The sequence below is a fragment of the Mauremys mutica genome, chromosome 2 (assembly GCF_020497125.1).
Source record: "Mauremys mutica isolate MM-2020 ecotype Southern chromosome 2, ASM2049712v1, whole genome shotgun sequence".
In the NCBI taxonomy this organism is placed as follows: domain Eukaryota; kingdom Metazoa; phylum Chordata; order Testudines; family Geoemydidae; genus Mauremys; species Mauremys mutica.
The window spans coordinates 202,532,378-202,559,917 of record NC_059073.1 but is presented as its reverse complement, the minus strand read 5'-3'; the positions used below and the strand labels follow the sequence as shown (position 1 = coordinate 202,559,917).

The following is a 27,540-nucleotide window of genomic DNA, read 5'->3' as shown; positions in this document are numbered from 1 at the left end:
TTCCCTAGTTGGAAACACTGGGTCTTCGACCATCAGAGGAGACAGCCACACTTACCTTCAGTAGTTACACTAGTTTGATGTTCACTGAGGAACATTCTGGCCTTATAAAATGTGGGCTAAGGGTTAGACGTAAATAAATGGTGGTCCAAGAAGAGATCCCTTGCTGCCTTGCTGTTCTTTCACATCTGGGTTGCTGCCCCTCTTCTCACTCCTTGGCCAGCTGCTTGGAGGAGATGAAAGCATGGAAACAAAGCGGGCATTGGAGAATGGTGCTGTGTCCAGTGCTGGCCATCCATGGTTTATGGGGAAAATGGATGGGTAGGGCCGTCAGAGGCATGGCTGCTAATGTAGGCTATAGGAACCCAGGCACAATCTTCCATCTGGCTTCACTCCTCTAACACAGATAGAGGCAGGGGAGGAGGGACAGTTGCTTGCCCCTGGAGCCAGTTCTTTCCTGTTAGGGAAAGGGGCGAAATGACCCTGCCTGGAAAAGTAGGGGTATGGACTGCATTCTGCCCACAGAACTCATCAAGCTCCCCCAATGAGACACTTGATAAGGGAGGGAGAAAGTGAAACAGACCTTTCTTTTATCCTCTGGCATTTCTCAATTTAGCTCACTCGCTGAAGCCTGCTGGGGCACCAGTGGCTGCAAATACCTCAGAAGAGGAAGCAAAGCTGAAGGGACAATTTCCCCAGAACTCAAATGCAGCCCTAGGGCACAGCTGGGAATCAGATGGATGCATTATTGAGCCAAGTTGCTAGTCAGAGATTTTAAGTGAAGTCTGGAATTTCCCTTAAAATGTTCTCTGACAGGGAGGTTTGTCTGAGCTGCTTTGAAAGCTGAGAAATGCTACATTCATCAGAATGGGTGTTACTTCAGATGCACAATGATAATATGCACAATGATCAACTATTTCACTGTTGATCAAAACAAGGACAAACCAAGAGGAAGCATATTATGAAGACCTATGCAAATGGACAGGCTTTTGTTTTTCCATAATCAAGCACCAGGAACCAAGCAGAGCCTATGGGTACATCTGAACCCCACTGAGGGGGAATGAAGCCCAATCGAGCTCAGAGAGCATGCATGATCAGATTTTGAACATCTGCACTATCTACTCAAAATGATGTCAATTTGGAACATCATGTGGGCAGGGCTTATTTTGTGGGTGGAGTTTAGAAGAGGAATGCTAATCCTTTCCCCCTCAGTTCAACCCCTTGCCCTACGCCATGGTTATGTCCTGATTTAGTGCTATCTAGATTCTGCTGTGCCCATGACTGCTCATTATTTACTGTCTGTACACCAAAGACTGAGAAGATAAATAAAATTAGCATCATCAGCCTTGTTTGCCAATAGCAAGACTTCCAGCAGGAAAATACCACTACAGCAAATTCTTCAAAAACAAATTATTTTGAGACAAAATTTTCTGAAATAGGAGATTCCCTCCTCCCCACTTTCATCTTCCTTCTTATTTCTTCTTCTATTACTAGAGTTTTTGGCTAAAAATTACATGTTACAGAAACTTTATTTCTTAACAGGGCCTCATTCCTCCCACCTTTGCTCCAACTAAAGAGAAAACGTATACCTCTTTCTTTGACATCACAATTAGTTGCCATGCAACTAAGAAATGATTATGGCTCCCCACTCGACAATAAGCAGCTGCAGAAGAGGAAGTAGAAAAATGTCCCATGTTAATGTAAATGTCCCTTTTAAAAATACAAGATCCTTGCATGGCCCAACAGCTCCCAGCACTGCTCTCTGCTTTGGGCCCAGTGGCTCATGGTACCTCCATCTCCCTCCAGGTCTCAGGAAGGTGAGCGAAGAACCACCTTCCCAGAACAGTGACTGCTACTGCCTCCCTTCCCTTGAATGGAGGGATGGAGAAGTGACGATCCACCTGGCCAAGCAATTCCTGAAGCCTCCATTGCTCCTGGGCCTCAGGGAGAGGGGAGTGCAAATCCTTTACCTCAGGGGCTCTCTGCACCCCATTAATTGCAAGGACACTGAGCAGGAGCCCAGCCTGGAGCAAGTGAGGTCAGGGAGGAATGAGCAGTGTCTGTATGGGAGATACACCAGTGAGTGGCATGGGGAGGGACTGATTCAGGGTGGGAATCACAAACATGGCCAGTCTCATGCTCCCAAAGCCAATTCTCACGTGCCACACTAAAATGTGGAGGACCAACCCTGATGTTCCCCCAGTCCTAGTTACATCTCCCATGAGTGAGTTTCTGGATTATAAAAGAGCATATGAACAACCAGAGGTGATGTAGATACAAGTCAGTCCCGAACAGCTTCTCGTTTAATGTGGCCATTTCACCATGTTAGCTCTTTTCTAACGGGGCTGTTTTTATAGAAAACATTTTGATACAGATGAACTTTTTAAAAAATAAATTTGTTATTTTCACTTACATGTAAAACATTTTAGATGAATAAAACAGATCTTTTGTATCCCGAGTACATTCAACAACAGATAGAGAAATATAACTTCTTGGGCCTGAACTATTTGAGTGTCTTTTCATGTGAGCTAAACCACACGCAAAGGAAAGAACAGAAAGACTATGGTTAAACCTCTGAGACCTGGATTCATACTTATCTTACATAACAAATGAAATACTCTTGGTACAATTCATCTAATTCTTAGTGGGTATTAAATCACACTAGAAAGCTGTCATGGAATTCAGTATTATTAGTCACCTCTGATCAGTACAGCAAGGAGTAATGGAGGCTAGAATTTAGAGTACATTGTAAGCAGAGTAGATAATAAGGTCTTTGGGACAGAGAGTATGTCATCGTATATGTACCTACAGCACCTAGCACAATGAAGCCCCAATCTTGATTGGCTGCCTGGGCACTGTCGTGAAATTAATATTTACAATAATTATTATTAATAATAATACATCAATAGGGCAGTGCAGGAAGAATACACACTATACTCTATAACGTTCATGTTCAACTTCAGACTTTGACAACTACTAAGTCTAATATAGCCAAGAAAACAAGCAAAGAAATCACACAAATATGCCTCCCCGTTGTAAAATAAACTATAGTTGTGCATTTGCAGTATTAATTTGGGTCAGATTCTGTTCTCAGTTACACTGTTGTACATCCACAGTCACTCCAGTGAGTTACATGACATTGCGTTCAAGAGAATGCCTCCAGCTTCAGAATGGTGTTGCATAAAATCAGAACCTGGTCCTTTATTACAAATGTTGGGTCCAATCCTGCAGTTCCTTTGCAAGCAAAACTTGAACTGAGTTTTGTTTACAGGAAGACTGCTGGATGCAATCCTTTAGCTGTAAATCTTCAGACAATGTGTCTGACCTGTTGCCCGAAAGCATATTCATCACAATCAATGAATTCAAATACACCCCAATTTTTTCATGATATACAAGCCAAAGAAGTAACTGACCTCTTGTCGTTTGAAGTTTTGAACATATTCTTCAAATTGTTCGTCTTTTGTTTCATCGGCTTTCCCTAGCTTTTGAAGTACCTACATTGGAAAGAAGGGGAAAAAAGAATAATTGCATTATGTCTAGTAAGGAGAATATTTAAGAGTCACAATAGAACAATATCATGACTTTAACTGTCTCTGTTCTCACCAGAGCTGCTGTTATGTTTTAATGGCATTTTACTTTTTAGCTGTGGTATGCACTATAATATACAATTTGTCTCCAAAGTACATACATGATACTACTACCTTTGCAAAAAATAAAGGAAGATTATAGACACAAAACTCTACAACACTCGGGTTGGGGGGGAGAATGTGTGGAGTGCTTGCTCTCTTTTTATGAAGCAATACATATTTCTGACACTGAAATAATCCAAAGGTTCAAAGAAAGAAAGATTTTCTGGAACCATCAGCTACAGTCTAAGTGTGATGGAGCAAAAATAAAAATTCATAGATCTCTTCTATATCTTATGACTCATTTTATGTTATACTATTAACATGATCCTGATTTGTATGGCTTTTAACAAGAAATACAGAGTGAAAAACTGAAAATCACAAATAATAGTTATTTTAAACTTGTACTATAATTGGTATTTAGTCCTCTCATTCATTCAAAAGTACTTATTAAGGAGTGTTATATATAATTGATTTGTAGCAGGGCTAGTCATGTGATAATATTTTGGAAAACCATACAATCCTGCTATACTTTTCATCTGTTTGACTACCTACATACACTCTATCATTAAAATCCCTCTCCTCAGCACTTATTTTAATATTCCAAACAAAAGTTTAATTCTTTTCCCCAAAATGTTGAATTTCTCCACAATGTATTTATTCATACACACACACACACACACACACTACACAAGGGGTGAAATCCTGGCACCATTGAAACCAATGGTAAAACTGTATTGACTTCAGTGAAGCCAAGATTTTACCCCAGGTATGTAGCTGTTGGCCCTGCCACTAAAAATCTTCAAGAGTTTCCTATATCAGAGGACAAGAACAAATGGCAGAGACAGGGCAGAAATATAAACAATTAATTAGCAACATCTCCTAGTCTGCAGAAAACAAGTACTTTATGCACCTGATCCACTCATTATCTTCTCTCTAATTTCCACTAATTATGCCTTGGACTGGTAAGAGGCCACAAAAACTGGGCAAGTAAAGGAGAACAGAAGTGCAGCATGGCTGGTGGTGATGATAAAGGTGAATGCAACGTATGACAGTTATGACAATACCTTGCAATATCCTGACAAACCTTAAACTTAATTCAGTAAGTATTTTAGAAGTTCACTGTATTAAAAATGCAAATGTTCATGTACTATCGAGGGATTGTATTTATTTCCACGGGGGTGGAGGACCACAGCCCCCCAGGAACTAGATGGAGGTTGGTCAGGTAAATGATTTAGGTGGGTGGTCAGGCAAATTCACTCAGAGAACCTCCAGAGAGCTACAATCACCTGAAGAGAAGCTTATCTATACTGGTTCAAACTGGATTTTCTGGGACCAACAGACAAATAAAGGATTTTTGGTTAAATAGCCGAAGTTAAAAGTGACTCGGGGCCTTCCTTCTGATCCAGCAAAGAGACCAGACCTCTGGTTCAATGGAGGGTGTATCGCCCAATCCTTAGGGAAGGACTTTCGAATACTGAGACCCCATAAGGCTGACGGTGCTTGTTCTGAGCTCAACTTGTGTGAACTTGTGACCACAGGAGAACCCCTAGGTAGGGTTTGAAGGACTGTTCACCGGCCAGAGACCTTGCTGGAGTTGGGATGATCTGTGGTAAGCTTATTAGCATGATGTAGGTTCTTCTATTGTGTTAGTAGGTTTTCTCTGAATGCTTTCATTTTAAGAATAAATGCGCTTGCTTACATAGAGGTGTGTGATAACCTAACTGTGGCAACCATGCTGTGTACCATCTCTGAGGAGAGAAGTGAAGCAGGCCTGCTTAGGCAGTCTGTCTTTTGCTGGGGATATCACAGTATAGTCAGGGAAATGTGCAGCCTGCAAATACCCTTGGACTGGAGGCTCAGGTCTCCACCCAAAAGAGGTGACAGCTGACGAGCCAGGGGCCTAGAGTAGATGCATTCGTTGGACCACAGAGGTGGAATACAGGTGCAGCTACCCTGAACAGTGACACAATGATTATGATATTGCTAATCCACTGAAGGTAGTTTCTGACATATACATTATAGGCAGATGCTGAAGAGATGGCAGTAGGGGAAAATAATTTTAAAAGCTAGTAGTTTACTGGTCTTAAGCATGTTTTAGATTTCTGTTCATCTCAATGGTATTTTTTAGCCTGTTGCGACTGGTCACTGGGAGCATCAACTTTCCTCACCAAACACTCACCAACTTCCTGTGCATCACATCCTTATGCACGTTGACAGAAGAAAACTGAATCTTTGACAAAGATGGAGCAAATGAAGCCACTTGAATCAGGCCTAGAAGAGAACCTGATAAAAGCAGCCACATGCTAGCTACCAAAAATAATTATATAGCTCGCATTACTGTAGTATCTGAGTGCCTCAGTCTTTTAATGTATATATCCTCACCACACGCCTGTGAGGAGGGGAATGGGAGAAGTATAATTATTTTAAATTTTACAGATGGGGAGCTGAGGGATAGAAATGCTTAATGACTTGCCCAAAAATCACACAAAATCTGCAGCAGAACAAAGACTCAAAACTGGATCTCCTGAGTCCCACGCTAGAGCCCTCACTATTGCACCATCTGTCCAATCTCTCTTTCTTCAGGATTACCATATTTTCCTGAAAACAAATGATGTTGCAGACAAATAGGAGAAGGAGCATGGGAGACCCAGAGGTACCAGAGAGCTACATTTTAGTGGGACTAGGTATGGGATTGCAAAGTTAGGGGGAAAATTCAAAATTTTTAAGAATATCTTGATCTATGAAAGAATGTCACATGGGAAAGTCACATTTTCTATACAGCTCCGACTACTGACCAGAGTAATATATCCAAGTCATACAAACATGAAGTTAGCAGGTAGAATAATTAGAGACTCAGTTACTTGTGATATGAGTAATAACCAAGTGAAAGCAAGGTTATTGCAGGAAATTGACTTGCCTTTATAAAGAAAAGTGGGTATTTGCTTTAGACTGTATTTACCAAATGAAAGGTTAACAACCAATGAAAAAAATGAAGTGCATCCAATTAAAAATGTATAGCAAGGACATAATGTTAAAAAAAAATGGGGAATAAAAGGTTCATTTGCAATAAATACAGGAAACAATCATGAGTGCACTGTCATCCAAGGCATAAGCGCAACCATTTTCTAAGTGTGTTGCTCAGCTCTGAGCACAAATTTCAATGAAATGCAAAATCAAAATAATTTCATGAACATACAGCATGGATGGTGAAAATGATGATATTCCAGAAACAGGAGTCGTTAAGTTGAGTCTCTTTGTACATTTACAAAACAAAGCAAGAGTCTAAAACAGATTGGTGTGTGACACCGGTAATAAATGAGCAAAAAGTGAATTTAAAAAAAGATACTAGAGCTTGCAATGTTATCTCAGGAAAAGTATACAAAATAATCAGAGAGTACCCAATTTTCTAAGGGGCACAAAAGGTGCAAAAGCAAAACCATACAGGCATGTCATATAAGGACAGATACCACTTAATAGAGTTTGGAACAATGGAAAAGGAAGTCCCGGGTCTGCTCAGGTTAACAGCAATTTGCACATGCAGATGACCAAATAGGCATATAACTTGTAAAAACAAGGATGCAAAAGAAATTATTAAAATATTTGATGAGATGTTTAATGGACTAGGTTCAGGATATAGCTCATTAATAGGACTGTCAAGTGATTAAAAAAGTAATCGTTATTAACCACACTGTTAAAACAATAGAATACCATTTAAAAAATGATGTTTTCTATATTTTCAAATATATTTATTTCAAGTACAATACAAAGTGTACAGTGCTCATTTTATATTTATTTTTTATTACAAGTATTGGCACTGTAAAAAAGCAAAAGAAATAGTATTTTTCAATTCACTTAATACAAGTACTGTAGTGCAATCTCTATCATGAAAGTTGAATTTACAAATGTAGAATTATGTACAAAAAAATTACTGCATTCAAAATAAAACAATGTAAAACTGTAGAGCCTACAAGTCAACTCAGTCCGACTTGTTGTTCAACCAATCACTCAGACAAACAAGTTTGTTTACATTTGCAGGAGATAATGCTGCCCACTTCCTGTTTACAAGATCACCTGAAAGTGAGAACAGGCATTCGCATGGCACTATTGTAGCCAGTGTCACAAGATATTTGCCAGATGCGCTAAAGATTCATGTGTCCCTTCATGTTTCAACCACCATTTCAGAGGACATACGTCCATGCTGATAACAGGTTCTGCTCAGTAATGATCTAAAGTAGTGCAGACCGACTAATAGTGCGATGTTCAGTTTCATCATCAGAGTCAGAGGCCACCAGCAGAAGGTTGATTTTCTTTTTTTGGTGGTTCGGGTTCTGTAGTTTCTGCATCAGCGTGTTGCTCTTTTAAGTCTTCTAAAAGCATGCCACACATCTCGTCCCCCTCAGATTTTGGAAGGCACTTCAGATTCTTAAACCTTGGATCAAGTGCTGTAGAAATCTTACATTGGTACCTTCTTTGCATTTTTCAAATTTGCAGTGAAAGTGTTCTTAAAATGAACAACATGTGCTGGGTCATCATCTGAGACTGCTATAACATGAAATATATGGGAGAATACAGGTAAAACAGAGCAGGGGACATACAATTGTCCCCCAAGGAGTTCAGTCACAAATTTAATTAATGCGGGTTTTTTTAATGAGCGTTATCAGCATGGAAGCATGTCCTCTGGAATAGTGGCTGAAGCATGAAGGGGCATACAAATGTTTAGCATATCTGACACATAAATACCTTCCAATGATGGCTACAAAAGTGCCATAAAAATGCCTGTTTTCACTTTCTGGTGACATTGTAAATAAGAAGAGGGCAGCATTATCTCCTGTAAATGTAAACAAACTTGTTTCTCTTAGCAATTGGCTGAATGAGAAGTAGGACTGAGTGGACTTGTAGGCTCTAAAATTTTACATGTTTTGTTTTTTGAGTGCAGTTACGTAACAAAAAAAAACCTACACTTGTAAGTTGCACTTTCACAATAAAGAGATTGCACTACAGTACTTGTATGAGGTGAATTGAAAAATGCTATTTCTTTTGTTTATCATTTTTACAGAGCAAATACATGTAATCAAAACTAATAATATAAAGTGAACACTATACACTGTATTCTGTATTGTAATTGAAATCAATATATTTGAAATTGTAGAAACATGCAAAAATATTTAATAAATTTCAATTGGTATTCTATTGTTTAACAGTGTGATTAAAACTGCAATTAATCGTGATTTATTTTTTTAGTCACGATTAATTTTTTTGGCTTAATCACGTGAGTTAACTGCAAGTAATTGACAGCCCTACTCATTTATATTGATGATAGCATGCCACACAAAGTCCCATTAGTACTGAGAATAAAGTAAAAGCTGAATTTGATCAGATAGTCAAACTAGACGTTATTGAGTGAACAAACACCAGCTGATTGGATTAGGAGTATGGTCACCATAATAAAACTAAACAATTTAAGAATCTGTATAGACCCAGACAATTTGAATAAGGCCATCAAATGAGAATGCAGTTGCTTGCAAACAAACAGTTATAAAGAGGACACATCTAGTCTTCAAAATGAAAGATTATTTTCATTTTTGGATGCAAGCCAAGGGTTTTGTCAGGTTTAACTCAATACAGTAATGTAAAATTCTGCATCTCCAAACGCCCTTTTGGTAGATATATGATTGAGCAACTGCCCTTCTAGATTCCCCGAGCAACTGAGGTCTATAAAAGCCATGTGCATTCCAGACCTTTGAGGACCCATATTGGACAGAGTAACTGTTAATGACCTAATGATCTGGGACACCACGAGGAGCCTGCAGAATGTATGTGGAATACAAAAGCAAGGGACCTCAAAATGCACAGGAACAAACGATAGATCAAACTGACTAAGATTAGTTCTGAAGGACACTTGATGACAGGATAGAATGACATTAGCATAAATGTCAAGATAAACATTTTTGAGAAGTAAAGAAAGTTGTCACAGAAGCACCAAAATTTAGAGCCCAAGATCTCAGTTGATGCAAACTCACATTGGTTGAGGGTTGCCCCAATACAAAACATATTTCCGATAGCCTACACTTTCAAGCACTGACTAAAATACAAAAGAACAAAAGAAATTCTGGCAATAGTTTTGAGCTGTGAGCAGTTTCGTGAATATATTTATGGGCAGAAATTGGTTAAGGTCAAAACAGGCCATATGCAAGCCATTTTACAGAAACTTAAGTGAAAAGTATCACAATTACTGCAGAAAATAATAATGAAACTGTAAAAGTAATGGTTTGATGTGAAAAACAGGCTTGGAAAGGAGCTTCTTATAATGGACATGTTTTCAAGAATGCTTATTCCTTAGGAAAACAAGGAACTGCAGGAGGAGGAGTCTGAAGTAAATATGACTGTAGTTCAGTTGTATCCATTGCCAAACTAATATGCGACAACTCAGAAGGGAAACACAGAATGACTCAACTTCACAACAGCCTAAGAGTAACTCTAAACCAATGGTCACCAACCAGTAGATCACGATTGACTGGTCGATCCTGGAGCCTCTGAAAATCAATTGTGATCCCTAAAGACTGGCAGCACAGTGGGGCTAAGGCAGGCTCGCTGGCTGTCCTGGCCCTGTGCCGCTCCTGGAAGCCGCCAACACACCCCTGAGACCCCAGGGGGGCGAGGGTTCTCTGCAGACTGTTCCTGCCTGCAAGCACCGCCCCCACTGGCTAGGAATGGAGAACTGCAGCCAATGGGAGCTGCAGGGGCAGTGCCTGCAGACAGGAGCAGCACGCGGAGCCATGTCCCCCACCCCAAGGGGCCGCGGGGCGTGATGGCCACTTCCAGAAGTGGCATGGGGCCGGGGCAGGCAGGGAGCCTGCCTTAGCCCCGCTGCACCACCAACTGGGAGCCGCCCAAGGTAAATGCCGCCCACTGGGAGCCTGCACCGCTCCTGCACCCAAACCCCCAGCCCTGAGCCCCCTCCTGGAGCCAGTACCCTGCACCCCCTCTTGTACCCCATCACTCTGCCCCAGCCCGGAACATCCTCCTGCACCCAAACTCCCTCCCAGAGCTTGCACCTCTCACCTCCTACCCCAGGTTCAGCCTGGAGCCCCCTCCCACGCTCCGAAAACCCTTGGGCCCAGCCCAGTGCCTGCACCCACCTCCTGCACCCAACCCTCTGCCCCAGCCCGATGAAAGTGAGTGAAGGTGGGGGAGAGTAAGCAATGGAGGAAGTGGGGATGGAGTGAGTCTGGTGGGGCCACAGGGAAGGGGCGGGGTAGATCCTGGGTTGCATTTAAATTCAAAAAGTGATCTTGTATGTAAAAAGGTTGGAGACGACTGCTCTAAACAGATGACCAACAGAACACCTTGAAACAGCTATTTGGGACTATGGAGACGAAATGGTTTCATACGATTGGATTCTGCACAAAGGATCCAGTATCATAAAACCACAAAGAATCAAGCTAGAAAATGCTATGCATAATCCACAATGCCGATGTGGTATTGAGAAACATCAGACTAAAGTCAAACCTGGCCTGCTATAGCCAGGCATGAATGCTGTCTTTGAAGACATTCTATCCAAGCATGAAATCTGCAAAAGAACCCGATCCAAAGCCCACCATCTCTTATTCACGTCAATGGTCATTGAATGAAGCCCTAAACAGAGAAAATAGAATGCAAAAGAGCCACTGAAATGACAGGAAAATCCTGATTTCTGACAATTGACATTGGGGCAACTACAACAGAACTATACATCAGTAAACTAGAACAAAAGAAATATTACAACAAGATTGTCACACAATTATCCCTACTGAAAAGGGGAGCAAGACAAGGCAGTTTGTGAAGTGCTTTGGTGAACCATGTTACGGTATCTAGATGTAAGATATATCTCTATATATAGCGCAACAAGACACTTATTTCAATAGTGGCAAATTTCAGAAAAATGTCACGTTTTGGCATGATGATTCCAAGAACAATTTTGTCCAGGTCTGTTAGGTCTCCTGGCCCTGATTCCTTTCCAGTAATGATGCCTCTACGTGAAAAGAAAGGGGAAAGAAAGGAAGGTGTAAGTTTCCTGATTGTTTTGCCTTCATTAATATGTTAGGATTAAAATCAATTACACTACCATTATTCTATAGATTTAATAAAAAAATTCCTTAGATATCTGGTTAAATTCTTCCTGCTATTGTTTATTGCAGGCCTTATGCAGTGTAAAATACAAAAATAGGTATACTTCAAATTTCTATAACAACTTCCACTGAAATATCTCAAAGCGTTTTAAAAGTATTATTGAATTAAGCCTCACAGTATTCCAGTGTGGGGAGTATTATTTGTTATACATAGGGAGACACAGAGAGATCAACAAGGCCAATATTTTCCAAATTAGGTACCAAAAGGAAATCAAGTCATTTATTTAAATGCCTACATTGAGGCACCATCATTTAAAATTTTTGGTCTATTGGCTGGATCGCATAAGAGAGTATTAGCCTGCTATTATTTCCAGCTAATCAACTTCCAGCTAATCAATTTAGCCTTTTAGCTTAAATGGTAGTCATGTCCTTTGGAGCTTGATTCAATCCCAGTTCATGGCCAAACCAGGAGGTCATTACATCATGTTTTATAAAATGTTAATAACTTAATTAACTGGCTCTTAGTACCCATAACATAGCTAAATGAGTTACAATGTTCATTATTTAATTAGGATAAAATAGACACATATGGAAATAGCATTTTATCTTCATTTCAACTACAAATGAGAAGTCTTTGGTCCAAATATGGCCTTGGTTTCACCAGGCACAGCTTCCATTGCCTGCAATAGGAATTGTGTCTGATTATCCCAGGGCTGAATTTCATCCTTTGTTTTCTTCACTCCTATCACCTCCAAGAGCACAAGGTTATTCTTGGGCCATATTAGTATGTTGCCATTGCTTTCTGGCAGTGCCATCAGCTGACGACTGCAGAATGTTTGCACAGGCCTCCATTTTCATGAATGCGTGGCTGTGAAAAAATTCATTTGTCATTTATTCAAAGCTAACATCTGTCAAACCATTTAAAACACAACACCATACACTTCAGTGTTTATCAAAGGAGGGCTGTGGAAGGCTTGGAAGAATATCAAAGCAAACCTCTTCACTGATAAATAACTGCTCTTTGTCCCCTTGATATTTTATCAAGTGACTTCCTATAATAGAGCTACTTCAAGCATGCTTGAGGACTGCACTTAGCAACCCTACTAACAGAGTAGCTGAATCAGCAATGATGATGCACTGGACTGTTTTTCAAATATCAAGAAGAATCACTGACATGTAAAGCACAGAACCAATCTGGAAAGTCTGCTCCATATCACTAATGAACAAGCTATAACCCTCCAGTCCAGAGTGTGTAGGACACTTTCCTGATTCCCCTCTTACATGTTCTGAAGATGACACAGAGGAGAAAAGATGACAAATTTACACCTGCTCAGTCACATACAACACAGAAATGGAAAACTGAAGAAAAGCAGCTAACCTCACATGCCCTCCTCCTAGACATCATACATGAAGAGCAAAAAATTGCTCTAAGGCAATGGTTCTCAACCAGGGGTACGTGTACTTCTGGGGGTTTGCAGAGATCTTCCAGGGGATACATCAACTCATCTAGATATTTGCCTAGTTTTACAATGGGCTACATAAAAAGCATTAGCGAAGTCAATACAAATTAAAATTTCATACAGACAACGGCTTGTTTATACTGCTCTATATACTATGCATTGAAATGTAAGTACAGTATTTATATTCCAATTGATTTATTTTATAATTATATGGTAAAAATGAGAAAGTAAACAGTTTTTCAGTAATAGTGTGCGGTGACACTTTTGTATTTTCATGTCTGATTTTGTAAGCAAATACTTTTTAAACGAGGTGAAACTTGGGGGGTGCGTAAGACAAATCAGACTCTTGAAAGGACTACAGTAGTCTGGAAAGGTTGAGAGCCACTGCTCTAAGGAACACTCCCAATAACCTATCTTAACTGACCTGTTTACACTGAGCCCAAGGCTTCCAGTACAATTTTATTTGACTTTTAGCTAAAGATTCCTTCTACCACAGCACCAAGTTTGTTGAATTAATGCTGTAGAGAAAACCTGACTTCTTTTGATAAATAGCAGCAAATCCCTTTGCTACTGATGTCGCAGTTCATGCTTGGCTCCTCTGAGCTTCAGGACACCAAACACTGCAGTGGCCATCAAGGAAGGAGTTATGCCCCTGAATATTTCACAGCAGAGGTATCTGCATTTCAATGGTGTTGTATGGACATAATTTGCAGGGTACTACGGGAAGCTCCAGGATAAAAGGCTCTGTACAAATGTAAACCTATTGGCTGATCCATTCTCCTGAGTCAGGAGGCCTGAAGACTTGCTTTACTGATGGCTGCATTTCTACTGTTCATTTTATGTCACTCTTTGTTAGTGTTTTGCGTATCGTAAAGGGCCATGGGAACAGTTAGTTAACAAACAAGAACAGCACTTCTATACTATCCACACAAGCATAAAATACTGTGATGTTAATCAAAATGAGAACTGAAAATGTGAGCTTTGTACACAGCCCAAATGACAAAATGTGCAAATTATGCCATGGAAAAATTAATGACTATGATAACCTTTTTACAGGAATTACAGAACACCGTTATAGATCATTCTGCAGATGACATAAGGATGCACTAGGGAGCAACACTGAACAAATGTCATCATATCAAACAAAAAGTAAGGCACAAGCTTTATAAACAAGTGATTGATTGGTATACGAAATAATCAACGTCATTTTTTGTATGAGAGTGGAGCAGCAGTATGGATTCACAATACTTTGGAAGACGGACTTGAGCCTGATTAATATTTGATGGTAATGACAATCGATACCTGTTGGTATTTTCAAAGGTTTATTTGAGAGGTGGTTACAGATTATTTTTATTTTTTTTAGTTAAAGATGCATTTAAGGAAAGCAGTCACTTGTTTAAACACAACAGTGTATTGTTGTGCTGCGATGGATAGACCCCAAAACACATACAGCAAACAGGGAGTTAACACCTGGTCCTGTGTAAATAGACACCCTCATAAAATCTAACTGGATTATACAGGACAACAGCCACCTGCTAATGTGATTGTAAGAGATCCAGCAGGAGAGCTTAGCTGGTCAGCAGGAATTCAAGGAGAATCGGGAAGGAGATGAGCCTCAGACCTGGTTTCCAGGTGAGAGGGCAGGGATATAAACAGTAGTAGCAATGTCTCCCCAGCAACTTTTTCTATTCACTGTCTTTCTGATGGCTGTCCCTCAATGTCTTTTTACAGCATTTAAAATAGCATTCGCCTCTCATCTGCTAATGTTTCATCAAATACTTATCACATGAGTGCTGAAAGTATGCAGAAGGGTGCTGTCTACAACAAAAAAAAGTCACAGAAGTGCTTCAGGGTCCTGAAATCTGCCGGGTTCAGAATGCACACATTAGGAAGAGAGAGCTGAATAGAAAAGAGAGGAGGAGGAGAAGCCATAGAGGCATCTCAAAGAACTGGAGGAGCTGCCTGCTCCGCTTCCTTTTGCTACCGCTGTTTCTGCACCTGTAGGTGCTGCCACTTCACACAAAGACTGATCCAATCCTTTTTGACTGAACAAGAGCAGGCTGTGATATCCCAAACCTAACAGAATAACCAACTGCATTTCTATGCCTTTCATTACATCCCAAACAAATCACAAGTCCACTCTTGGGAATTAATGAAAATCCAAATAAACGATCTCACTCCCATCTGATACTTGCTCATTTGGCTGAAAAGCAACTTGGATGTTTCCTATTGGTGTGCCTACTGAAAGATTATTTAGATCAGCAGTATATATAGTCTTGCCACACTGATGTTTAAATCCACCCAGCACAGCATATAGTTCTTTTATCAAAAAATTCAATATCTGCCCACTTGATAGTCAGTACTGACCAAAACCAACAACAAAAAACTAATAACCTAACCCAGCTACTCTGAATGGTCTTAGTAGCACATTTCCAAAGCTTTGGACAGAGAACTCTGTGGAAGAGACACTACTGCCAAAATCCCTGTCAAAGACTGATAAATTGTGTCTCCTCCACAGTAAGGACCATGCAGTTTATCCCACTACAATGAACTTAGTAAAATTTATCTTCCTGTGGTTCTGAATAGCAGTACCACACTGGCAAGATGTTATCTTGAAATGAATCAAGTTTCTCTTGTGCCAAGAACAGAACACCACTTATAAAGCCTTAATTTAATAGTGGTTGGCACAGTTTTTCTCTCTTAATTAGACATTCAACTTCTATTTGGAAAAAAAAAAGAGAACTCAGTCATTTCCAAATTTTATCTCTGAATTAAAAACTTCAATGTACCAAGCACAAGAGGTTTCCTTATCTCAGTTGGGAGACAAATAAAACTGTTGCACTTGGTCTCTTTTTTTAAATCACAAGTCAAAACTAAAGAATACTTTAATTATGATGGACCTTGAATTTAAAACTCCACTGTTGATCATATCAGTCTCTACTGAATCACAATATCTATTTTGCACCTTCATGCTACTTTCTGCAAGTCCGCTGATATGGTTTTAGTGGACCAAGCAACCTGTAAGTAAAGTCATGGTGCTTTTTAACATATTTCTGGCTTAAATCCACATCTGGTTCTTAACAGTCAAACCCTTCCCCTTAGTTTTAGGCAAGTCCACCAACCTGATGTAATTTATGTCCAAGGTTCTGTGTAAGGGCTGGAGATTGTTAGGATGGTATTCATATTATTTAGTTGCTAGAGAAGGTGAGCTATGGTAATCTGGTGGTAGAAATGGTCAGAAAATTTCAGGAAGGTCAAAAATTCTATGAAAATTGGCAAAAAAAAATCATTTTTATTAGCTGTAACTGAAGGTGACTTTTCCATTTCCCAAGATAGTTCTCTATAAGGCTGTCTGCAAGCATTTGGGGGACTGCTCAGATTTTAATATTATCAGATCAAAGGTCCATACTCTTGGACCCAACCAGATGCCCCGCATTAGCTGCTGTGTATCTACAGAATTTCTATACAGAGAGGCATTAGGAGGAGGGGTGTGTCTACCCATGCTGGAAAAATCTCTGCCATTCCATGCGCTTCTCCTTAGCTCAAACATGGCTTGCTGACGCTCTCATGGGGGAAGAGGTCACCCTCCTCTACAGTGACCTTTCAACAGGCCAAGCCCTGAGGTTTCTACTTGGCTTTAATTATCCTTCCTCACAAAAATTCCACCTGAGCTAGGGAGAGCTCACCTGAGTGAGAACAGAGTTAATAGGGAGCAGGGAGCTCCGGATTTGGCCCCATGTTCATGTTCAATAAATAGGGGGTTAGAGAGAGCTGGTGATTATATTACTGTATGTTTCTCTAAACAAAAACTCACCATTGTAATGATAGTTTGGTCTCTGATAGTTACATGGCAAGGATTTATAAACCTATTAAAACGTCCTAAATAGTTTTTAAAAATAATGTACGAAAAATGCACCAAACGGATTCATCGTAATGCTTTCAAACAAAAATTCCAGCCATGGGCCAGGGAGTAACTGATGCATGACTCTCCATGGTTCTTAAAGCACTTAGGTTGGCCACCCCAGATGCTACTCCTTAGAAACAGCACCAAATGTGAAATACAGTAAGAAAAAAGTCTTTCATTAGCCATCCTAAATGTAGAGGTGCCTCTAACTGCTCAGCATACAATCTGTTCACGGTGATGCTACAGCAAGGCTTGCTGTCAAAGTGCTTTGGCTGTTCTTCAATTAATAGAAGTCTGTATCAGACAGGTAATATCAAACAGCAGAACAAGACATCCTTCAATAAGAAGCAGCCACAGACAAGCTGTCACTGAAAATCAGTGGGAGTATGGTACATAGCTGAAGTCTACTCGTTAAATTAGACTGAAGGAGACATTTACTGGAACAGCAAGGTATCATGTTGAAGTCCCCCCTCCTTCACTTTTGGACACAGTGCTCTATTTATCCATAGCTCAGAACAATCCGAAACAATCCATGTATTTTGCACTCAGTAGTTAATGGCAAAATTGGGAGAGAAATGCAACTTTTTGCTTTCTAGAGTTTTGTGTGCAAATTTTTGCCTTATAATGCTGCCCTCCTGGATTTTCAGTGGTTTTACAAATCAGTCATAATTTAAAAAAAAAAAATCTGTGGGACTTAATTCAGTGGTGAGAAAAACAGTGTCACACAGTGAAAATGAGGTTAGGTGTGAAGTGGGGTTAAGCATGTATACGCAGCAAAGCAGTACAACCTGCACCAAAAGAAATATTTGTCATTTCTGCACACTTCTAATCAGAAGATATTAGTTCATCAGTGACTCAGTGCTTTTAATGCCTAATCCAGCAACCCTTCAGTATATCTAGGTACTTATATGGCCCCATCACTATACCAGATCAACATATCCCATGTATTTTTGCTCACAATATTTCCTTGAGGTTAGGAAATATCTCCATTGTACAGATGGGAAAGTGAAGTACAGGACGGAGTCAATGATTCCCCTTTCCAGTAAACCCCACACTAAATCATCTGGAAAATGAGCCCAGATCTCCTGTGTCACAGTCCAGTGCCTTAACCACAAAATCATCCTTACTCATTAAAGGACCAGCACGGCGCCTCCTAAAAAGTAGAGGTTCACTCCCAACAAATAGTTCTCATTTGCACACACAATCTTGCTCAAGATAATATGAGTGAGGACTATGTGAGTAAGGGTTTTCAGACCCAATATCAGAATGCCCCATCATCTCTCCTTGACTTGACAAGCACCCAGCATCTCTCAGAAGGCATTCAGCACCTCACTGGAGTGGGATCAAATCACCAGAGCTACACACACGAGTAAGGATTGCAAGACTGAGCTCTCTATGCATCTTTGTGAGGCCTGATCCTCTTTCTGCTGGAGCTGTGCCATTTAGTCAAGTGAGAGAAAGTTCAGAGACATAACTAAGGCTCAGTACTGCTCACTTCACTCCTATGAGTAGATCCACTGAGTGGGTCTGCTACAAGAAGGATTTAGTTCTATATCAATTGCAGAAGTTATTATTAATAATTGTAATTCTTTAATTTCTGCTGACACATAGCAAAAAGTTTAAGACCAATTTGATTAAAATTAGGAGTGCAAAAATAAATATAAGATTATAGGTAGCGAATATTGGTTTTGTATTTATGCAACTTCGGTTATTTATTATTATTATTATTATTTTTAACTAATAGCTGAAACTTTCAACTATGCAAAATGGCTCCTGCAGCAGGTAGCTTCATTGCAAAGACATTTTTAAAAAAATATTTTGATTATGAGCTTAAATACAGTATGCTTTTCGCATAAGAAACCATAATGGCTCTGAAGGGCAACCAGAACTGTACCTGTTTAAAAATACTGATAAATACATATTTAACCTCTAAGAACCACTAACAGATTAAAAATGCAGTGCAAATTCCAGCATTTTGTTAATTTATTCCTACATTTCCTTCCTGTGGGCACTGAAGCACTCAGAGGGAAGTACTGTAGGAAACATACCAGGCACTTATGTATATATTGGTTTTTATTTAAATCTATAAAGAAATCATTAGAGTCTGTCCTGTGATCATACCATACTCTGTGATATTACAATGGCCTATTTAATTGAGAGACTAGTTTATATACCTGTAGGACATGCTCCATGCACATGGTTCATATGACTGGGATGTATAATTCAAGAAACTTTCATATATTTCCTTCATGACACATACGGTCCTAATTCAGTCAGGTACATGACTAACTTTAAACACAAGACCCACTGAAGTCAATGAGATTATGCATGTGGTTAAGTACTGGCTAAACTGGGAATTAAACTGTCCGCAGAAGGATCAATACATCTGCTAACAGAGTAGAGTGTTTCAGATAAATACTGCCAGACTTTCCAAGACTGTAGATGAATACCCTGATTAGCCTGATTATATTGTTGCAAGATCAAGTGGTTTGGTACAAAAGAGAACGAGGTCTAGAATTCAGTATCAAAATGAAAACATGGTCAAAATAATATCTGCATATGAAAGAAGGAATTTTTATTTTAAAAACATGGACTAAAACCAAATTTGGGTTGTATAATACAGAGCGGTCACCCGCAAGATTTAACAGTGTGAGGAGCTACAGTGTTTTGGTAAAGATCCACATTTGTCATTCACTGTATCTGTCTTGTTTTCCCTTACAAATTAATGCAATAAGCTCTGAAATGTCATTCAGAGCACATTTTGGAATGAACCTTGCCTGACAGTGGTCCTCAGGTTTAGGAGTGTCACCTTCTGTAAGTAAAGACAGCTGTTGTTGCCCTGGGCTCCCTCATTAGCTGGATATTGTGGGGTGTGATTTAAAAGGTATTTAGAACAACTGACAACATTTTTTAAATATCAGGATGAAGGTGGATATATAGCCAATCTTGGTCTTTATTTAAAAAAGTAATGATTTTAAGGGTTTGGGGGCCCCTCATAGCCCCACTTCAACCCCTTTTGACCCTGGAAACCTAATCTCCTGGTGAGAGATATTATCCACAGCAACAAGAGCAGCAGAGTCTGTCTGCAGACAGAAAAGGGAGCATGGTGTGGGACAGAAAGCTTTAAGACAAGCAGCCCCCAGGGGAAAATGATTCTTTCCCTCAAAGAGTCTGGTAGCTGGGGAATAAGATGACAATGCTGGAGGGCTACCCATTGGGAGAGACAGGAGGAGAGAGATGGGACAGGTCCCCCTATCAGCACCCTTCCCCCATAGCCAGCTATTCCTACATCCAGGCTACCTGATTCTAGCAAGGGGGCGGGGGAAGGGTTGATATGGCTCTCCCCATTATCCCTGCAGTGACTCCTCCCTGAAGCAGCAGATGCTTGTGGAATCTAAAGGAGTTTCAGCTTCTCCCCTTTCCTCACTTTACCCATTTGCTGCTGATATTGGCATTAACCCTACGTTAACTTAAATGCAATCAGGATCACACCTATAGACAGCAAGTCTTGGAAAGGGCTCCCAAGAAAATAGATGGCTAGCCTCAAAACCCTACCATTAAAATTTTATGAATTATTGTAAAGTAAAGACCAACAGGATTCCAGCTTTTTTCAGTATTTATCCAGCTCACCCCAAAGTGAAAGTCTGGAAAGATCTCATCACAACAATCCTTTTCAAGATATGGTAGTTGTAGGAAGGTAAGGCTGAAAGGGATTTTGAGAAGTCATCAAGTCCAGCCCCCTGCACTGAGGCAGGACCAAGAACATTTAGATCATCCCTGACTGGTGTTTGTCCAACCCGTTCTTAACAACCTCCAGTGATGGGGATTCAACAACCTCCCTTAGAAGCCTATTCCAGAAGTTAAGTATCAGAGGGGTAGCCGTGTTAGTCTGGTTCTGTAGAAGCAGCAAAGAATCCTGTGGCACCTTATAGACTAACAGACGTTTTGCAGCATGAGCTTTCGTGGGTGAATACCCACTTCTTCGGATGCAAGACCGAAGAAGTCTTGCATCCAAAGAAGTGGGTATTCACCCACGAAAGCTCACGCTGCAAAACGTCTGTTAGTCTATAAGGTGCCACAGGATTCTTTGCTGCTTTTCCAGAAGTTAACTACCCTTACAGTTACCTAATATCCAACGTAAATCTCCCTTGTAGCAGATTAAGCCAATTACTTCTAGTCCCAATTTCAGATGATGTGGAGAACAATTGATCTCCGTTCTCTTTATAACAGTCCTTAACATAAATGAGCAATGAGGTGTCACTTTTTTTTTGCAATTAGATTACCCAATTTAAAATGCAGTCTATTAAACTTTACATATAGGCTTTGCCATCTTTGTTATGTCTACACTGTGAGGTAGGGGTGTGATTCCCCTGCTTGTGTACACATACTTGCACTATTCTTATCCAACTAGTGCAAGTAAAAATAGCAGTGTAGCCATGGTATCATGGGCATCAACAGCAGCAACATGACTTAGCTCTGCCAAGTTTGTATTCACCAGGTGCAGACAGGTTTGTACTTGGCATGGCTAAATTGTGCCACCATCACTCATGCTATCATGGCTATGCTGCTACTTATATTATACTCACATTAGGTCAATTAGAGCTAGCACAAGTATGTGTATACAAGCTAGGAATCACACCCCTACCTCACAGTGTAGACATAGCCAAATGGAATGTGAGGTGGTTGATACAACTAAAGTAATTATAATTCCACCGACGAGGTTGGCAGGAGCAGGGGGAGAAGAAAACACAGTTTATTTCTGTTAATATTGCCAAAAGAAATAATCCTGGCATTTGTTACATAAAACTCTAAAGATCCTAGTCCCTTCCATGCCATCAGTTAATGAGTGATTGATTCCTGCAATGTCCTTTCCTAATACTACTTGGGGAAGGAGGTCTGGTTTTCCTCCAGCTACATAGGCTAGATAATTTGCAGTGAGCGTTCCTGCCATATGTGCAATTTCACTACAGTCTTCAGACTATGGCTTAGATATAGAGAAAACCTTTTACAAATCTGGCAGAGCAGTAACCCTTTTACGGGAAAAAAATGCCAATTAGCAGGACTGCTTAAGAGGTGAATAAACAGGCTGATGACAAAAACTAACAGAGCTCTCCCTCCTTTATAAGCTCTTCACTCTATAGCAGGGGTAATCAATTATTTTTTGTCAAGGTACAAATTTCTTGGGCAAGGTCCAGACTCCAGAAAAAAATACAAAAACAATAAGAATACTGATAATAAGCAAACAACACGATGTTGCAGTCCTTTCAAAAGCATCTGGTAATCTGGATTTGACCCACAGTCCACCTATTGACTACCCCTGCTACATACTAAAGCTAGGGCAACAGTACTCTGACTCCCAGCTTCATTTGAAGTTCATTATATATAAACTCTCTCTTTACAACAATTAACATCATGGGTCTCCAGTCTGGAGGAGGAGTTGGCCAATACATTATCATCAGTAAAACTACAGGTACTTCAAATACATAAATCATAAACAGTCAAATGAATCATTAAACTGATGTTCAGCTCAAACCAGATTAACATTAACCAATTAACTGTTCTCATAATTTAACGCTAACAAATCTCTTCATCATAATATTCAACCCCTAAATGTGTGGAACAGGCTTTAGCTGCCACAGACCTGAATGTTGAAGACTGTTTAACATAGGGCTGAGTCAAGTATGGGCCAAATGTGACCCATGGGATTACAGGGACCACAGTGCAATGATGCATCCAAGTGGCCCAGACTTTGTCGGCTCCATTAAAGATTATGCTGTCTGCAGTCTACACTATTTTATGCTGATTAGTAATTTAATAGGATCCTGAAGGTTGTAACTGATGTGGCCCTCCATTGGGCAAGGTCTGGATGCCACTAGTTTATTACCTTAGCCATCCTCTCAATATCCTGAACTCAACAGTTTACATGGCATCTCTGCCACAGGTATAATCTGATGTAGTCTATGTTAACTTGCATGCAGTATAGTAAACAGCTAATGTGTTGCTTTGAAAGTACTCTAAGGAACCACTGATGGCCAGGGATTATAAAACTATAATTTTACCATTCACTTGCCTATCAAAGACTCTCCAGAGGTATTTATTTGCTCACCTCTAAATTATGATAGGAGCTGACATATAATTTACACACAATAGTGTCTTGGATGATCTCTTTTAAACCTGTCTGGTCCTTACCATTTATATACCAACTGTTCCAAAGTGAGGAGAAATCCTTCAGAACATATATCAAATGCATTGCAATTCACCTTGAGTTAACTTGTCGCAACCAAAATTAACAGTCATTGGAAATAATCTCCTTGTCCAGTTCTACACCGGGATGGTTAGAACACCTTTAGACATATGTCTCTGACAACGTTGCCACTGTCTTCTGCCCATAAATATAACCTGCCAGGAACTCCTTCTTTGTATAGGAATATATAAGCTCTGGTTCCAATATCAAACCGAGTTTTATCCCACACGGGGGGGAGGGGGAAATCTCCCCAAGGTGTCTCCCAAAACAGTTTCACTTCTGCTCTTGAGGAACTTAGGCAAGCAGCGATACTAGAAGAACCTAACAAACCACCCGTTTTTTAAAATTCATGATTATTTTTCCTCTCCTACTAACAATCAAATGCAAACACTGTCAAATACATATCAAAACATGTTGAAAGCTACTGCATTTGTTAGGCCCCATATCAAGTTAAGCAGAAATTGTGAAAAATCCTTGAACACACAGCAGGACTTTTACATTGGCACTCCCAGCCCTTGTTCATTTTCCAACAGTCTCATTTCAGTTTGACTCATACTCCATGTGACTGACATTCAGTTCAAGCAGCTTTGAAGGAGGATGAGGAAAATAAAAGGAGGTAAACTCTTATATTAGGGCAGTGTCACTCAACCTGCCAGTCATAACAGGCAATCACAGAAGGGTTGCAAGGTATTGCAAATTTTATTACCATCTAAAGCAAAGAAAATTTAGCTCTCCCATTCCCACTATACCCTTACCCTTCAAGGTCAAGCCCTCCACCCCCTTTCTCTCTCACACAGAATTATCAGGCTTATCAATGTTACTGATAATTGTATAGTAAACGTAAGACTAAAAATATTTGACTTCAAAGAAAGACTTGGCAACCTGAAAAAGTTGAGACACACTTCATTAGGGCACCACTCTGTCCATCCTTCTGAGACAGACTTGCAGCCACACTATTTTATGCTGTGAACTTGTCAGACTGCATAACCTAAGCACGGTCAGGCCTGGTCAGTACTTGGATTGGTGACCTCAGTGGAAATCCTCAATGCCGCAGGAAATAGAATTGGTCATTTAGTAGATGACACTCTTGTTCAGAGTAAAACTGAACCCTATACCTCAGCATATTGTTAGAAAACTAACTCCATCAGTTAACTCATGCGATTAACTCAAAAAAACTAACCACGATTTAAAAGATTAATAACTAATCATGATTAATCGCAGTTTTAATCTCACTGTTAAACAATAGAATACCAATGGAAATTTATTAAATATTTTGGATGTTTTTCTACATCTTCATATATATTGTATTCTGAATATATATTCATATATATTTTCATATATATTGTATTGTGTTGTATTCAAAATCAAAGTGTATATTATTTTTTATTATAAATATTTGCATTGTAAAAATGATAAACAAAAGAAATAGTATTTTTCAATTCACCTCATACAAGTACTGTTGTGCAATCTCTTTGTTGTAAAAATGCAACTTACAAATGTAGAGGGTTTTTTTATTACATAACTGCACTCAAAAACAAAACAATGTAAAACTTCAGAGCCTACAAGTCCACTCAGTCCTACTTCTTCAGCCAATTGCTAAGACAAACAAGTTTGTTTACATTTACAGGAGATAACGCTGTCCTCTTCTTGTTTTCACTTTCTGGTGACATTGTAAATAGGCACTTGCATGGCACTTTTGTAGCCAGCATTGCAAGGTATTTTCATGCCAGATATACTAAACATCCGTACACCCCTTCATGCTTCAGCCACCATTCCAGGGGACATGCTTCCATGCTGATGACACTCATTAAAAAAATAATGCTTTAATTAAATTTGTGACTGAACTGCTTGGAGGAGAATTGTATGTCCCCTGCTCTGTTTTATCTGTATTCCCCCATATATTTCATGTTATGGGAGTCTCGGATGTTCATTTTAAGAGCACATGTTCATTTTAAGAACACTTCACTGCAGATTTGAAAAATACAAAGAAGGGACCAATGTGAGATTTCTACAGCACTCAATCCAAGGTTTAAGAATCTGAAGTGTCTTCCAAAATCTGAGAGGGACGAGGTGTGGAGCATGCTTTCAGAAGACTTTAAAGAGCCACACGTTGATGCAGAAACTACAGAACGCGAATCACCAAAATAGAAAATCAACCTTCTGCTGGTGGCATCTGACTCTGATGATGAAAATGAACATAGCACTATTAGTCGGTCCGCACTACTTTAGATCATTACTGAGCAGAACCTGTTATCAGCACGGACACATGTCCTCTGAAATGGTGGTTGAAATATGAATCTTTAGCGCATCTGGCATGTAAATATCTTGTGACATCGGCTACAATAGTGCCATGCGAATGCCTGTTCTCACTTTTAGGTGACCTTGTAAACAGGAAGTGGGCAGCATTATCTCCTGCAAATGTAAATAAACTTGTTTGTCTGAGTGGATGAACAAGACGTCCAACTGAGTTGACTTGTAGGCTCTAAAATTTTACATTGTTTTATTTCTGAATGCAGGTTTTTTTGTACGTACTTCTACATTTGTCATGTTTAATTTTCATAATAAAGTGATTGCACTATAGTACTTGTATTAGGTGAATTAAAAATACTATTTCTTTTGTTTTGTTTTTTACAGTGCAAATACTTGTAATAAAAAATAAATATAAAGTGAGCACTGTACACTTTGTATTCTGTGTTGTAATTGAAATAAATAAATTTGAAAATGTAGAGAACATCCAAAAAATATTTATATACGCTGTATTCTTGTTTAACAGCATGGTTAATTTTTTTAATCACTTGACAGCCCTAATTAAAATATCAGTGATTTAAAATAATAAAAAGAATCAGTGAAATGGAATGTCAGGAAAAGAGGACCACAGAGATATCTGGGGTAGGCTATTCTTCCATAACAGAAATCACTTAAATGGAGTCTAGAACCCCATTCATATTTGTGCAAGTACCTAAAATTACTGTGTGCAAATCACATTAATCAAGAAGCAGCTTGAAGAAAGTAAAAAGATAAAAGCATTCAGTGTCCAGATCAGAGCAATTTACTGAAGATCTCTGAGACACTGTGCCCTAATCAGCATTAAGAAATGTCAGCTGCACGGGAATCACAGTGGGAATACTCAATATGCCAGCTTTACTACAAGAACAGTTACATTCTAAAGTGTCTTGCAAATTATATATGCTCCACACAAAAAAATAATCTAAATATGGATGTAGAAGTCTAGCCAACCATCTCCCCCACAATTTTAACTTTGTTTGCCATTGTCCCCTTTCTGGGTGTAATTTACCCCTGCACAGGCACACCTTTCAGATTTTTAATTTGGAATTTGTTGCAGCAAAACTTGCCACTGCCAGAAAAAAATGAATAAGAAATTGAGCTTTGAGACAGAATAGATTGCACAAGCATCAATCAAAATCCAACTGTGCCATTCTGAACCATAATTTAAAAATGAAAACTTCTTTAAAGCATTACTATTCAAGAAGCTACTTACTTCCCCATCATATAATTCAGCTCCTCAAAGCTGCACAAATTCAACTACAACTTTCAAATACTTGAAAAGCCCTGGCAACATCTGGGGTTGGAAAATTAACTGCGTTCAAACTTCAAGGATGTCATACTTACTTACTGCTTTGGACTCTGCAAAGTAAAAGGAATTATATTTTTGTATCCTATAGATGACCCTTATTGCAGTTAAGTTTTCTCCTTACCATGCCACTTGAACATCTAGCTTTGTCATTAGTGCAACATCACTGCTGAGTCATTTCTCCATCTTAAAGATCCTAGATTTCCATAGCTTACCTAGTTTGCCTAATAAGACTGACCACACCACCAAATAGCAACTGAGAAGCAGAGTTACTGTAATAGCATCACAAGCTGCATTAGCAGCTGATGAGTTGTGTTAATTCCAGCTGTAGCCTATAGTCCCTGATGGGCCAGCCAAGTTGAGTTAAAAACACCACCACAGTTGAGTGAAGGGGTTTTGTGTGTGGGTGGGATTCAAGATATGGGGTAATACTTGGGTTAAAATTCAGGTTACGATTGCAATGAAGACAAGCCCTTACTCCTTTTGGAATCAGATCTCCTCTCTTTGCTTATTATGAAGTACTGCAGAGCGGCACGTATACTGGCAAATCTAAATACAGTCAACCCAGCAAACAGCACATAAGGACACGGTGTTTCAAAAACATAT

At 39.5% G+C, this 27,540-nt stretch overlaps 1 protein-coding gene across 5 annotated transcripts in view; it reads right to left on the bottom strand.

Moving 5' to 3' along the window:
* Nucleotides 1-27,540, bottom strand: part of AMPH (amphiphysin) — a 185,798-nt gene that overhangs the window by 109,458 nt on the left and 48,800 nt on the right. For all 5 annotated transcript variants that reach the window (XM_045003580.1, XM_045003582.1, XM_045003579.1 and 2 more), the window contains exon 2: nucleotides 3,411-3,491. In XM_045003580.1, the coding sequence (XP_044859515.1) occupies nucleotides 3,411-3,491 (81 nt within the window). The remainder of the gene's footprint in view (nucleotides 1-3,410; nucleotides 3,492-27,540) is intronic.